Source organism: Otolemur garnettii, unplaced genomic scaffold, assembly GCF_000181295.1.
Source record: "Otolemur garnettii isolate 467f Iridium unplaced genomic scaffold, OtoGar3 scaffold00003, whole genome shotgun sequence".
Taxonomy (NCBI): domain Eukaryota; kingdom Metazoa; phylum Chordata; class Mammalia; order Primates; family Galagidae; genus Otolemur; species Otolemur garnettii.
In genome coordinates this window covers 25,425,936-25,440,228 of record NW_003852398.1, presented here as the reverse complement: position 1 = coordinate 25,440,228, position 14,293 = coordinate 25,425,936, and the positions used below count along the sequence as shown (strand labels likewise).

Sequence of the window (14,293 nt, the reverse complement as noted above, 5' to 3'; positions counted from 1 at the left end):
CCCCCCTCCCCCGCCACCATTGCTTAGGGTACAGAGAGAATGGTAACGTGTACTCTTAAGTGGGCCCTGGTGACAGGGGCTTTGAATGCCAGGATGAGGACTCTCCTCTTGTTCGTCTGTGTCCTGGGGAGGCAGCAGAGGGTTTTAAGCAGAAGAGAGGCATGAGTGCAGCCAGGGGGAGGAAGATGAATCTGGCAGCGTGGGGCGGGTAGATTGGTGGGGGAGAGACTGGGGGTGGAGAGGCCATTTAAAAGGCTGTTGCAAAATCGGTTTTCCTGATAAAGAGCTGGGCTGAGTCATCTGTGGAGGAGAAAAGTCATATCCAGCTCCTCTGTGTTGCTGTAGATGTGGGATTTTCCTGTCTTCGTCAGCCAGGCGATTGGCTGCTTTTTCCCTGAGGCTTTGAGAACCGAGGCCTGCAGGCCGGTGAGCACCTGGGGGAAGCTGGGCTGCAGGGAAGACCCAGCTGGAGTGAGTAAGGTGAGCACCCAGAGGTGCTTTTGTGGCGTGGGGTATGTGACTTAGCGCATGTGGCATCCCCTCTCTGATCTCAGTTTCCCCTCTGGGCATCAAGGGAGAAGCATATGGTGACTTTTGCCAGCCTGTGTGTGGCAAGGCTGGGGTTTGGCCGGGGGCTCCCCACCCTGTCTCTGTGTCTTCTCCCATGCCTGGCAGTCTTTCCTGCCTAAGCCTGGATTATTCTGCTCCTGAGAGGAGCTCTGGCAATTTGCCGGACCTCAGTCAGGTTGCACTCACCATGACTCTGGCTAGATGGAGAACTCCCCAGGGCATGAAGACTGTGTCATTTCCTCCCTTCAGTGGGGAGGATGTGGGGCAAGGGCTGGCAAGGTAGCCAGGCCATTACTCAGGCCTCTTCATCTTCCTGCCCTCATCTCAGCCAGAGGTTGTGCAGCAGCCAGCCCTTGGTTCCTTCCTGACCCTGCCAGGGGGGCAGTTTACGGCGCCTGTTTACCCTTCCTGTTGCCAAGGCTCCCGGGCAGCCACAATGGGGTGCCTTGAGCTGTCTCTATTCCTACCCTAGCTCCCTGTCCCACCCTACCCCACCTACCCTGGCCTGGACACTCCCATTGACGGCAGCCGTGTGAAGAAGTATTTCCTTTCATTCTCCCTGTCCTGACCTTCTGCTCTGGCCTCCCTTCCCCTTAACCCCTCCCTCCTGCAGATCCTTAGTCCACACAGGCCCAGCAATGGGCAGAACAAGCAGCTGCCTGCCAAGGGTGATGGGGTCGGGAAAAGGACTTGTCCCTGCCTGAGCCAAACTAGAACTGGGGTCTCTTGACTCCCAACCTTGTAATCTTTCCATTCTACTAGTCTCTCATGCCCTATCAGTCATTTCTACCTTAGTTAAAATGAGTTTATCAGCTCTGCTGAAAGGAAGAAGGGAGAGATAGTTAAGTTGTTCTAGGCAGCTGAATTTTCAGGGGAGAGGGCACTGCTAAGGAGCATTGATCATAAGATGAGGAAACAGCGGGCTCTGCTGGCCATTGTCCAAGAGCCTGGGAGCTTCTTTCTCTCTCTCTCTCTGCCCCTCCTTCCAGAATCCAGGTCTGGAAGACAGAACAGTAAAGAGATGGGACTGAGTAGCCAGACCTCCTGAGTTTTGAATTCTAGCTCTGCCCCTTACAAGTAGTATGACCTTGGGCAGTTCACTCTGAGACCTGGTTTTGTCTGCAAAATGGGAAGAATAACAATCCTTATCTCTTGGGGTTGTTTTGAGGATTGAATAAGGTGGTGGGCACAGAGTGCACAGTATTGTCCCCAGGCCACAGTGAGTGCTTGGCAGTTACAGCAGCCTCTGTGCTCTTGGGTCTAAGGGCTGTGCCAACTTCTGGCCCCACCTTCACTTTGGTATTTACCCTGCTGGACCCAGGTCTCCTGACCCCAGGCAGCTCTTCATTGTGTTTGCCCTCTCCCTTGCTCTACTGAAGGCCTGTCTTCACCTCTTGATCTAATGTCTTTAAAGAGCTAGCACCCCAACCTGGCCTTGGGGAGCTCAGCACGGTGTGCAGGGTTCATCTTGACCCACACAGGCATAGGCACAGGCTGCAGTCAGGCAGAGTGAGGGTTCAGTGAGGTGCCTGTCACTGTGGCCCTTGGCCATCTCCTGCCTCTCTGGCGCCAGGGAGCACAATGGCAGTTCCCTAGTCTGGGGAATTTTAGATGGACCTGAACCCCGGTGCCCTGCCACAAGGGATAGTCTCTGGGGTGCCTGTAATTGGCCAAGCTCCCCTTCTCTCAGCTTTGTTTGTGTAGGGTGGCAAAAATCGTCTGGATTGCTGGCTGGGTCTGGTCCAAACCTCCTGCCAAATTCCTTTTCCGTGGAGTCACTGTGGGCTGGGGTGGGGGCTGTGAGAGCTCTCCTCAGAGGGCAGGGCTCACTCACCCCTGGCCTTTTCTACTGTTCCTCTTGTCCCAGAACAGTAGCTTAGGGATGGTTCTGAGCTCAGAGAGGTGTTGGCAGAGAGTCAGCAGCACAGCACAGGCCATGAATGGAGCCCGCCAGAGCCAGCAGACCTGGGTCCTCAGCCCATGTCCTCTGTGACCTCTTCCCTCGCTGAGCCTCCCAGCTTATCCCAGAGGGCCTTTCACACTCTGACAGTTAAAGATTTTCTAAACCCCTTGCCTTTCACAGCCAGTCTGGGGATAGGGTTGAAGCAGAAAAGTAAGGCGTAAAGCAGAAAAATGAAGGACCATTGAGGGGTCTGGATCATTCAAACACCAAAGCAATTCCTGCAGTGAGGGAGCTGGTCAGCTGGGAGCCTGGTGCTCTCTGCAGTCATGTTGTTCCAGGTGTGATCTCAGCGCTACTCTGTAGCTCTGTGACTTTGCTCACTTTGCCACTGAGCCTTGATCAAATGAGCCTTGATTTTCTCATCAATAAAATGTGCATAATAATGTATTTTGCCTTGTAGAGTTGTTTTAGGAATTAACTACTATTTGTATAGTGCAGTTACACAGTAAGTGCTACTGTAGCTACTATTGCTGTAGCTGTATCATAAGAAACACTGGCAGGAGGAGGGATATTTTTCCTGATCATGTCCAATGGGGATATGATAGGGTATCTGCAAATCTCTGCAGTACTGTCGGGCTGGAAAGAGAAAGCTTTTTATCTGTGTGGCCCTGGGGGTCAGAACCACACCAACAAGTGGATGAAAGTTAGTGTAAGGAGTGACTTCATGGCTGAGGAATGTTAATTAGTGGAAGGCACCTCCCGGGGTAGTGAGCTTATGTCAGCTGAGTATGTAAAGTGGAAGCTTGCTTGTACACTCAGGGACATGATTTTGGGGACATAAGATTGTGTAGAGACTGCACTCTTTGATGGCTATCTGTGAGATTCTGAGGTTCCATGTTTTGGGGCAATAAACTCTACCTCCCCATAACTCTAGAATCCCTTGTTATTTGATCTTCAGGACCCCAAGCTATGGAGTGAATCTCCTTTGCTAGAAGCTCTGACCCCTTCCAGGGAATAGAGTAAGTGACCAATAGCCATTGCCAGTTTATCCCTGGGTAGCATGAGCTCTCTGCCTGTCCACCTGGGCTTCGTGGCAATAAGTCTCCCTGGCATTCATGACCTCATTGTGGTCTCCCAATCCTAATGTCAAGGGCTTTAACCCCCTTCTCAGTTAAGGAGGCTATGGCTCTGAGAGGTACAGTAACTTGTCACAGCTATCTAATGGCAGAGATTGGCCTCAGGCCAGGAGGCCTGGTTTCTAAGCAGAGCAAAGGATATGGACACTGCATGAGCTGAGCACCCTTTGAGGGGTGGCGACCCTCCAGTTAGGCTTCCCACAGGGGAAGAGCCTGGATAAATCCTTGTCTGTAATAGATTGGGTGATATAGGCAGGAGAGGAGTCTTACCAGCTGCAGCAGGTGTCATGGTGGGCAGGATACGCTGTGTGCTTTCACTGTTTCTTACAGGTGGTGGTGGGGAAGCCAGGCCTTGATGGCAGGAGGGAAGAAGGAGGTTGGCAGCAGAAAGCCTGTGGCTGCCTGGCCTTGTCCTCTGCTGCTACCTGCAGGCTCTCTGCTCTGTGTAGGCCTCCCTGCCAACTCCAAGGTGGGGATCAGCAAGCTCTGTACTGGGCTATTCTCTGGGCCTCAGTTTCCCTACCTATGAAATGGGGTGATGATGAAACAACCCTTCTATAAGGGCTCTTCCAGCTCTGAGAGTCCATGAATCCTGAGCCTCGCCTCTGGCAAGATGCCTAGAAGACTGTCCCTGGAGGCCTTCTCAGCATGTCATGGCCAGTGCTAATGAGGGCATGGTAAGGGGAAGGCAGGGTCAGATTCCTCAAGAACTAATTAGCTTCCCACAGTAGGGAGGAGAGGGCGGTTAGGGAGAAGGAATTTCCTCAGCCACTGACTCAGCTCTTGACCCTGGCCACAGGTTGGTCCATCTATCTGTCCATTGGTTCATTTGTTCATTTATTATTCAAGAAGTATAAATTGAGCACCGACTGTGTGCCAGCTGGGCAATTGGGATAGAAAGAGAAATGGTTGCCTATAGCAAAACTACAGATCAATAGGGGATTAACCATAGCCTGATCCCCATGCCCCTGCTATGCCCCTCCGTATGTCCAAAAGGGACCTTTGGCAATAAGCAGGCAGCTTGAGCATGGGCTGGAGACCCAGAGAGAGCTTATTCTGACTCTAGCTTTGCTACCTTCAGCTGAGTGACTTTGAGTCAGTTACTTCTAAGTCTCTGAACCTCAGTTTCCTCTTCCATAAAACCAGGGCAAATAATGCTTGTCTCAGAGTTCTCGTGAGGATAAAATGAAAGAATGCAACGTTCTAGTGTAGTCACTGCTGAAATTGGCCCAATTTATTACTTTTCTCATGTTAAAATATGTGAGCTTTTAAAAGTTTAAATAAAGACAGGAAGAAATTCTTGACAGATACAGACGATAACAACAGGGGTTACCTGATCGTGAGGAGGAACACCCAGGAATGGAGGGACACTTTTCACTGCATACCCTTTCATATTTTTATATTTAGACTATGTGAATGTATTACCTGTTCTAAAATGGGAAAGTGTTAGTGGCATCTTTTTATAAAACCAAAGCAAACTACTGTAAGTTTGACAGTATAAAGGGCCCTAAGGAAGGCACATAGAAAATGCTCTGGGAGTTCACTGATGCATTCAGTAACATCTACTGAGGACTCACTGTATGCTGGGCTCTGTTCTGGAGGCCAGGGTTAGAACAGTGAATACGTCAAGGTCATCGCCCCTTAGAGCTGTGCCCTAGGGGGAGACCGTTACCGGTAATAAACACAGAAACAATAAAGATAATTTCAAATTGTGGTATATGCTGTAAAGAAAATAAAACAAAGAAACGGGATAGGAGAAGGGAAGGTTCCTCCAGGGAGGTGACATTCTAGCTGAGACCTGAGCAGAAAGAAGGAACTAACATGGAATGCCACCTAGGAAAAACTTTCCTTTCTTTCTTTCTTTTTTTTTTTTTTTGAGAGAAAGTCTCACTCTGTTGCCCTATGCTTGAGTGTCATGGCATCAAACTAGCTCACAGCAACCTTACAATCCTGGGTACAAGCAACCCTCCTGCCTCAGCCTCCCGAGTAGGTAGGATTACAGGCACCCACCACAACACCTGGCTAATTTTTCTATTTTTAGTAGAGACTGGCTCTTGCTCTTGCTCAGGCTGGTCTGGAACTCTTGGCCCCCTAGAGTGCTAGGATTACAGGTGTGAGCCACTGTGTCTGGCCTGGAAAAGATTATTCCAAGTAGCAGAAACAAGTACAAAGGCCTGGGGGCAGGAATTTTGGCATGTTCAAGGAACACAAAGAACCCATGTGGCAGACCCTCATGAGGGAGAAGGTGAGACACTCATGAGGGGATGAGTTAGGGATGGAGTGGCCTTGACTTGTAGGGTGAGGCATTCATATTCAGTTTGGTAAAGATCTCAGGCAACAACCTTCAGGGAGAGTCCAGTGAAGGACCAATTAATCCTGAACAGATGATAATCAGGGAAGGCTTCACAGAGGTGGTGGCATTTGAGTTGGGCCATGAAGGGTGGTTCAGGGATCTTTATGAGGGGAGCTGATTCTAGGAAATAGTGAATAAAGATCAAATTCCAAAGGAAAAGATCCTGTGTGGGAGGGGTCCAGGTGACCACCTTTCTGTCTGTGCATCTCTGTGGCACTGCATTCCCATTTGCTAACTGGGCCTCTGTACCTCTCTGCAGCATTGGGCCGGAGCACTAGCTTCACCGAGAAGGATCTGAAGGAGGCCAAGGCACGGAGCCAGCAGATCGCAGCCCAGCTGACCACCCCTCCCAGCTCTAATTCCCGTGGTGTCCAGCTCTTCAATAGGCGCCGGCAGAGAGTAAATGAGTTCACCTTGGAGAGCCACGGCCAGAGGGGACTGAAGCCCAGCCAGGAGTCCCTCAGAGTGCTTCCTGCAAGCCCCACAGGCCATGCCCAGGGGCTCGGCCTGAGTCACACCTCACTGCCTGAGCCAGGCTCTCCAAGGCACCCCAGTTCCCAGAGCCCCAGCAGAGGGGATCCTGGCCGCAGCATGGAAGGCTACTCTGAGGAGGCCAGCTTGCTGCGGCATCTGGAGAGGGTGGCCAGTGAGGAGGAGGAGGTACCACTGGTGGTTTATCTGAAGGAAAATGCAGCCCTGCTGACGGCCAATGGGCTCCACCTGTCCCAGAACCGTGAGGCCCCGAAGTCCCCACCAACCCCACCACCATCTGAGGTTCACAGCTCAGTTACAGATGTCAACCAAAACCTCTCCTCGCCCAATGCCGCGCTCACCACACCAGCTTCTAACAGCAGCCACAACCCCCCAGCCACTGATGTCAATCAGAACCCACCAGCAACTGTTGTCCCGCAGACTCTGCCTCTTGCTAGCATCCAGCAGAATTCCTCAGAGGCCTATCTCCCACCGAATGGCACAGTGCCAGATCCCAAACCCAGCACCCTGTGTGTCGACGGGCAAACCCAGGGGCCAGCAGCAGACATGAGATCCAGCACACTCCTAATTGACAAGGTATCAACTCCACCTACCACTGCCAGTACCTTCTCCAGCGAAGCTACTCTCATTCCCAGCTCTGGGCCCCCAGCCCCAGAATTCATGTCTAGTTCCCTACTCATCGATGTCCAGCCTCGTGCCCTAGTGGTGTCACCAGAACAAGAGATGTCTGGATGGGCAACCACCACTACGCCCACCAAGGTGCACAGTGAGGTCCACTTTACACTGGCCAAGCCCCCCTCAGTGGTCAATAGGACGGCCAGGCCTTTTGGGATCCAGGCACCAGGGAGCACCAGCCAGATGGAACGGAGCCCCATGGTAGAGAGACGACACCTTGGAGAGAAGGCCTCAGGTGCCTGCAATGTGGCAGACAGGAGCCCCCGGCCACAGAGACACGTGATGTCCCATAGCCCTATGGTGGAAAGGAGGCTAGTGGGACAGCGCAGCCCAGCCTTGGAAAGACACCCTGTGGGAAACTTCACCCCACCCCCCACCTATGCTGAGACCTTGTCCACAGCTCCTCTGGCTTCCCGGGTTAGGTCTCCCCCATCTTATTCTGCCCTATATCCCAGCTCTGACCCCAAGTCTTCTCATCTGAAGGGCCAGGGAGCTCCCACCAGCAAGACAGGCATTCTAGAGGAGTCAATGGCCCGCCGGGGCAGCCGGAAATCCATGTTCACCTTCGTGGAGAAGCCCAAGGTGACCCCAAACCCAGACCTGCTGGATCTAGTACAGACGGCCGATGAGAAGCGAAGGCAGAGGGACCATGGGGAGGCGGGCGTGGAGGAAGAGCCCTTTGCGCTGGGGGCTGAGGCCTCCAACTTCCAGCAGGAGCCAGCACCTCGGGACAGGGCCAGCCCTGCGGCAGCTGAGGAGGCCGTCCCAGAGTGGGCCTCCTGCCTCAAGTCACCCCGCATCCAGGCAAAGCCGAAGCCCAAACCCAACCAGAATCTCTCCGAGGCCTCTGGGAAGGGGGCTGAGCTTTACGCCCGCCGCCAGTCACGGATGGAGAAATATGTCATCGAGTCGTCAGGTCACACGGAGCAGCCCCGCTGCCCTTCACCTACTATGTCCCTGCCTTCCTCCTGGAAATACTCCACTAATGCCCCTGGGGGCTTCCGAGTGGCATCCCGAAGCCCAGCCCGGACCCCGCCAGCCTCTCTTTACCATGGCTACCTGCCTGAGAATGGGGTCCTGCGCCCAGAGCCCACCAAACAGCAGCAGCCATACCAGTTGCGGCCCTCACTCTTTGTCCTCTCACCCATCAAGGAGCCTGCCAAGGCCTCACCCAGAGCTGCCTCACCCAGGGCCGCCTCGCCCAGAGCCGCCTCACCTGCCAAGCCGAGCTCCCTGGACCTGGCGCCCAGCCTGCCCAAGGCGGGTCTCCCTCTGTCTCCTGCCCTGCCTCGGGCCTCCCGCTCCTCCCTGGGCCTCTGCACCTCACCTGGCCAGGATGGCCTCCAGCCTACTGCCGTGAGCCCTCCCTACAGCAGTGATATCTCCCCGGTGTCTCCCTCCAGGGCGTGGTCTCCCCGAGCCAAGCAAGCCCCTAGGCCCTCCTTCTCCACCCGGAACGCCGGGATTGAGGCTCAGGTGTGGAAGCCTTCCTTCTGCTTCAAGTAATGGACCCCACCGGGGTCCCACTGCTGGTCAAGGGCCCCTCCATGAGGGCCAGATGGAGAGCAAATGTGGCAGGAAATGGCACAGAGCTGAATGAAAACAGGGAGTCTGAGGTTCAAGGTTGGATGCTGCCACCAGCTGGCTTTGTGACCTTGGGAGAGTACCTCTCCTCTCTGAGTGCAGCTGCTCCTTCTCTATTCCAAGGGGGGTTGGACTCCATGTCTGAGCGGGGAGGAGGGCCATGGAAAGAGAACTCCCATGGCAGGCCCCAAGGAGGATGAGGAGCTGCTTCTGGCCTTCCTGAGCTATAGGGATGCTGAGTCTGATACCAGCGTCTTGCTGGGAGTGGCCTAGCAAGGGATCCCAACAGGGACGTCTGGAGCAGAAAGACCCTGCCAGTGCCTGTGGAATCAGCTGTCCCAGTGGGGCCCCCTCGTGAGGCCCAACCTCCTGGCATCTTTCTTCCTGCTGCTGGACTCTCAACTCCGCAGGCCTGTCTCTTCCACCTCTGCCTTCTGGACACCGTTTCCTGTTGCTGCACCAGGGAGCTTAGCCTTGCCTCCGCCTTTGCCACCCTCCTGGGTCCTTCTGCTGGCTGCGGACTTAGCTCACCGCTACTGTCTGATGCTTCTCTTCCTGCCCTCTCCAAGACCTGGCTCTGCTTTAGGGAGACTCCTGGCCCCCAGACCTCAGTCCTGGTTCCATCTGGCTTGCCTTCACTGTTCAGGGGCAGGGGACATCGCAGGGGATCCCTGGGAGGAGAGCCCTGTAGAAGGCAGTGCAGATATGGTGGGCTGCTAAGAGGGTGGCCCTAGCTATATATCAATTGATGGTTTTGTCTTCAAGCTCAGCCAAGATCTGCCTGACTCAGAGAAACCACCTGAGTGTAGTAGAATGGGCCCCAGGGAGAGAGGCTAGGGGGGAGAGTTCTGTTCCCATCTCAACCTCCCATGTACTATGTGACCTTGGCCAAGTCACTCTCCCTCTTAGGCCTCAGTTTTCTCATTATTATATAAGAGTCCTTCTAGCTGGGACAGTCTGTAAGGATTGAGAGGATAGGCTGGTGCTTTGGGAGATGGGCCTTGTAAGTGACAAGACAGTCCTCTGGGAAAAGAGGGAAAGGAAATGGGTTGTTGCCAAAGGACAGATGGAGTTAGATGAATGTGAGGGTGACCTGGTGAGGGTGTGGCTGGGATGAGATACTCTAGGAGGCCAAGAGATGAACCTGGGCTGGGACACTCAGGATCACCCAGAGGCAGTGAGAACAGGGTAAGGACTGAGGCCAGGCAAAGCCGCTCAGGGGAAGGAACACGGGAACCTTCAGGTTTCAAGGAAAAGTCTGGGACTCAAGAGCCTAAGTTTTAACAGACTACACGCATGTCTTTGAGTCTGTTTCCCTATATGCACAGTGAGAATGTTGAGTCAGGTAGTCTGAGTTCCCCACCATCTCTCACACTTTGGATATCATGCAGCCCCCCCCTTAGCCAAGTTTTGTAGGGGGTGAGAGAATACAGACACAAGAGGCAAGATTCAGATGGAAGCTTCCCAAGGCTGGGGGCTGAGGACCACCCACTTCTCTTTCCTAGCCCTATTTCTGGGATCCCAGTGGGGCAAGGGGTGGTGGAGGCGGTGCCCATGCTGGGCTGAGCCTGCAGTTTTCGTGAGCTCTGGGCTTGTCTCCATGGGAACAGGGGGTGCCTTCTCAGTGAGCTCATTCCACACAGATCGAGGGGGTATGCGTGGGGGAGCTGTGAGTGAGCTCAGCTCTTTCATGCCAGGGCCCTCCCATGACACAGAGAAGCCTCTGCCCTGGATCCCCGCTTCCTTCAACCCCAAGGGCCAGCAGTGGAAGAGCCCACCTGCATTCTGCAACTCCTGTGGCCAGGCTGAGCTCTTTTCCCAAGTCTGTTTTCTCTCCTGTTCTCAATACACTCTGCCTCAAACTGTCTTGCTTCTTTCTTTCTTCCACACTGCTGGCGGTCAGGGCTCCCTTCCTCCTCCCTGATTCTAGCCGGGGAAATGGAGTGGGACTGCTCACAGATACTGTGTGTCAAAGTGTGGCTGTGTGTGTGTGCTGCCTGTATCTGCTGTGGGGACAGAGGTGTGCTGGCTTGGAAGTGAGGGCTCCCTCTCTCCTCCCCAGGACAGCACTCAGGGAACCAGAACCCTGGGCAAATCCTTTCTTTTGTTTCTCCTTCTCTCAGAGTTTGACCAAAAATGCTGTAGAGGATTTTGAGGGAGATGGGGGAAATACACTGCCCCTCCTGGTCCAGGTTTATTTGGGAATTGAAATGCTGTGAGCCAGAGCATTCACTCTAGTTTCCTCAGGTCCCCTCCTCCCAATTATTTAAATTTGGCCATTTCCCACATTTGTCACCATCGCTGCCTGGCCCCTGAAAGCCCATAGTGGAAAGGAAAGAACTGCCATTGACAGCAGGACAACTGGTGGACCTGACTCCTCTGTGACACTGGACAACTTCCCATCTCTGGGCCCCAGTTCCCATTCTGTGCAGTGTAGGGATTGTAGAAGGTAGTCTGGGAGCTCCGTTTGGTCCAGTCCATTGTCTGGCTCTGCTCTTCTCCTGCCTTCACATGTGCCCTGCTTTGGAGCTGGTGCTGGGCAGAGTGGACACTACTTTCTGAATTTCCACCCATGCATTTCCATGGAGTGCTGGTATATATGGTACATTGAGTTCTCTGCCCAAAAGTGAACAGTCCTTATCTCCTGCAGTCTTTTTGTATTGTGCCTCCCTCCCCCTCCTCCACATACACAGTCAGTGCCCAGACTTGGCAGTTCGAATAAGGTCAGGCTCTAGCCCACATCCAGATGATGAGGAGCTGCTTACAATGTCCCCAACATTCCAACCTGTGCTTGAGCCACTCTGTTTCAGTCTTGGCTGAGTTCTGTTACTCCTTCCACTTGTTGGTTCCAACATCCCCCTTGTGGTCACCAAAGGCAGAAATAATGCTTTAGAGATTTTTAGTAGTTATCACAGCTCTCCTTGACCCAGCCTACTCTTCTGGTTGAAGAGCCCAGTTCCTGCTGCCTCAGTGGTTGTTGGTTGACTTGGGTAATGAGTGCTTGACCTCACCTCCCTGCTCAGGGTGGCACAGTGGTTGGGTGTTAGGACATGCCTGAACCCACCCCATTTGGCCCTGAGACTCTGGTCTCACCCTCTAGTCTTTTCTGTCTGGCCCAGGGGCCAGGACCTCCCTCCCACCCTTCCCCCTAAGTTGTAGGGTCTGCCTCCCACAGCTGCCAGGGCTGAGAAATTCTGGGGATGTGTCACAAACACAGAGCAAGCCCCCAGTGTCTCTGTGTAATATATACACAACTCTGACCATAGGAGTAAAAGGGGAGTCCCATCCTGAGCCTTAACTTTCCTGTTTGATGACTGGGAGCTTGGACATCCCCCGGAAGTCACTAAAGGTCACTCCAGCATTACCATCCCATGAAAAATGTTCTGTTCAGGTTGTTGTACATTTCTCTTTAGGGTAATGGGCTCCAATTCTGAGGCTAGGTTCACCTAGCAGCTGCTACATTCTATTTGGAGAAAACACAATACAGTACTTGTCTGTTGTTTCATCTTGATTGGGAGGGATTCAGTTCTCAATTGGATAGCAAGATGGCTTGTTTATGGCTGATTACTGATTGGATGAAAGACTGATGGTTCAGTGGATGGTTCTAGATTTTGATTGGGTCAGAGACATGGAATGGGCTGGCTAGCTATGGACTCTGATGGATGGTTCCCAGGGGATTTGGATTGGATCCCAAGACCAAGTGGACTTGTTACTGATGGACTATGATTGGATGAGCTGTTGGAAGGTTCCAGAGATATGTGCTAAGCATGACTTCTCAAGCAGTCCACTTTCAAGCTAGTTCAAACTGCTTCAACATGTAGCTTATGAAGCAGATAGTCTCTCTCTCTCTGACACACACATTGACTGGTGGAGCAGAACACCCTGGGTTGTTACTTATGCTGCTGAGCTTCATTTCCTTTCTTTTTTTTTTTTCTTTTTCTTTTTAAGACAGAGCCTCAAGCTGTCACCCTGGGTAGAGTGCTGTGGCATCATAGCTCACAGCAACCTCCAACTCTTGGGCCCAAACAATCCTCTTGCCTCAATTTTTTTATTTTTAGTAGAGACAGGGTCTCACTTTTTGCTCAGGCTGGTCTTGAACTCGTGAACTCAAGCAATCCACCAGCCTTGGCCTCCCAGAGTGCTAGGATTACAGGCATGAGCCACCGTGCCTGGTCTAGCTTCATTTTCATCATTAGTAAAATGGGTGCGATAATGCCAGTCACCTCACCAGTCTGTTGTGAGGAACTAATGAGATAAAGGAGGAGAATGAACCTTGTAGGCTGGAAGTCCTTAACTAGGTAGGAAACAGGTCTGCAGTGCACAGCAGAGCAGTGCTTTATAACCTCAAAGCTGCTGTGCAGCCTCTTGGCCTCAGTGGAGTCACGCTCCCTCCCCTGTTGAGGAGAAGTCCAGAGCAAGGGGCTGCCCAGGGAGGAACAACCCAGCTTTCTTTTGTACTTCTATTTGTCAGGGGACCTTCCCCGCACCCCCTGCTTGGGCATCCATGGAAAAATCAGGTGACCTTAGCAACATGGCAAGGGGCTCAGGGCTGAGAGAGTCTTTCACTAAGTCCAACCTTAATAATAATAGTCATTTAATATATTTTTAAATGTTTGAATAGATAATATATCCATGTGGTTCAAAAATCCAAACTTATATAAAAAGTAATATTCCCACCCCCTATTCCCATAGGCAGTGGTGCCCATTCCCACCCCCAGGGCTGTACCTGTTTCTGCTCACCCTATTTCCTATCAGAGAACCACTTTCTTTAGTTTCATGTGTATCTTTCCAGTATTTATTTATAGAAATTAACATCGATTGAGCACTTTCTTCCCAGGAATGTGCTGATGTACATAATATTATTTTCCATGAGTTATCTCACTTAACCCTCACAACAGCTCTATAGGGGGAGTGCTGTTATATCCCATTTTACAGAGGAAGTAACTGAAGCCCAGAGGTGTTAAGCACCGTGCACAAGATCTCTCAGTAAGTTAAGGAGTCTGTCTTCAAAGCGAAAACGAGCGGTCCTAACCACACCTGCCTCCTGGGTAAACGTAGTGGCAGACACCAGACAGCGTAGCCTTTTAAAAGCATTCTCAGCTGAGAGTTTGGGCACCTGCTTTTTGGAGGCACTCACTGATGTTGGTCGGTGGCTTCTCGTCTCTGTATGATGGACAAATCAGACTCGGCCCCTTTCAAAACCCGAGTATAGAGGACCCCAGCACTAATGCCTGCCCACCCTCTCTGCTTTCTCCCCAGGACCGCCGGGAGAGCCTGCCCACCTCCCCGCCCTGGACGCCGGGCGCGTCCCGGCCCCCCAGCAGCCTGGACGGCTGGGTGAGTCCGGGGCCGTGGGAGACCGGCCGCGGAAGCAGCATGAGCAGTCCTCCGCCGCTGCCGCCGCCGCCGCCCATGTCCCCATCGTGGAGCGACCGCTCCGTGTCCCCGCTACGACCCGAGACCGAGGCGCGGGCCCCCAGCCGCCAGCTGCAGGCGCTCCTGGCACGAAACATCATCAACGCTGCTCGACGCAAGAGCGCCTCCCCGCGGCCAGCGGGCGCCGAGAGCCTGCGGCCCTTC

General features: G+C 53.0%; 1 protein-coding gene across 1 annotated transcript in view; it reads left to right on the top strand.

Moving 5' to 3' along the window:
* Nucleotides 1-310: 310 nt before the first annotated feature.
* The window catches only part of SYNPO (synaptopodin), a 14,431-nt gene continuing 448 nt past the window's right edge, over nucleotides 311-14,293 (top strand). Inside the window, 3 exon segments of the mRNA XM_023515458.1 lie at nucleotides 311-480; nucleotides 6,222-8,605; nucleotides 13,973-14,293. The exon segment at nucleotides 13,973-14,293 is cut by the window's right edge and continues 15 nt beyond it. Coding sequence (XP_023371226.1) covers nucleotides 6,554-8,605; nucleotides 13,973-14,293 — 2,373 coding nt within the window. The 5' untranslated portion in view covers nucleotides 311-480; nucleotides 6,222-6,553.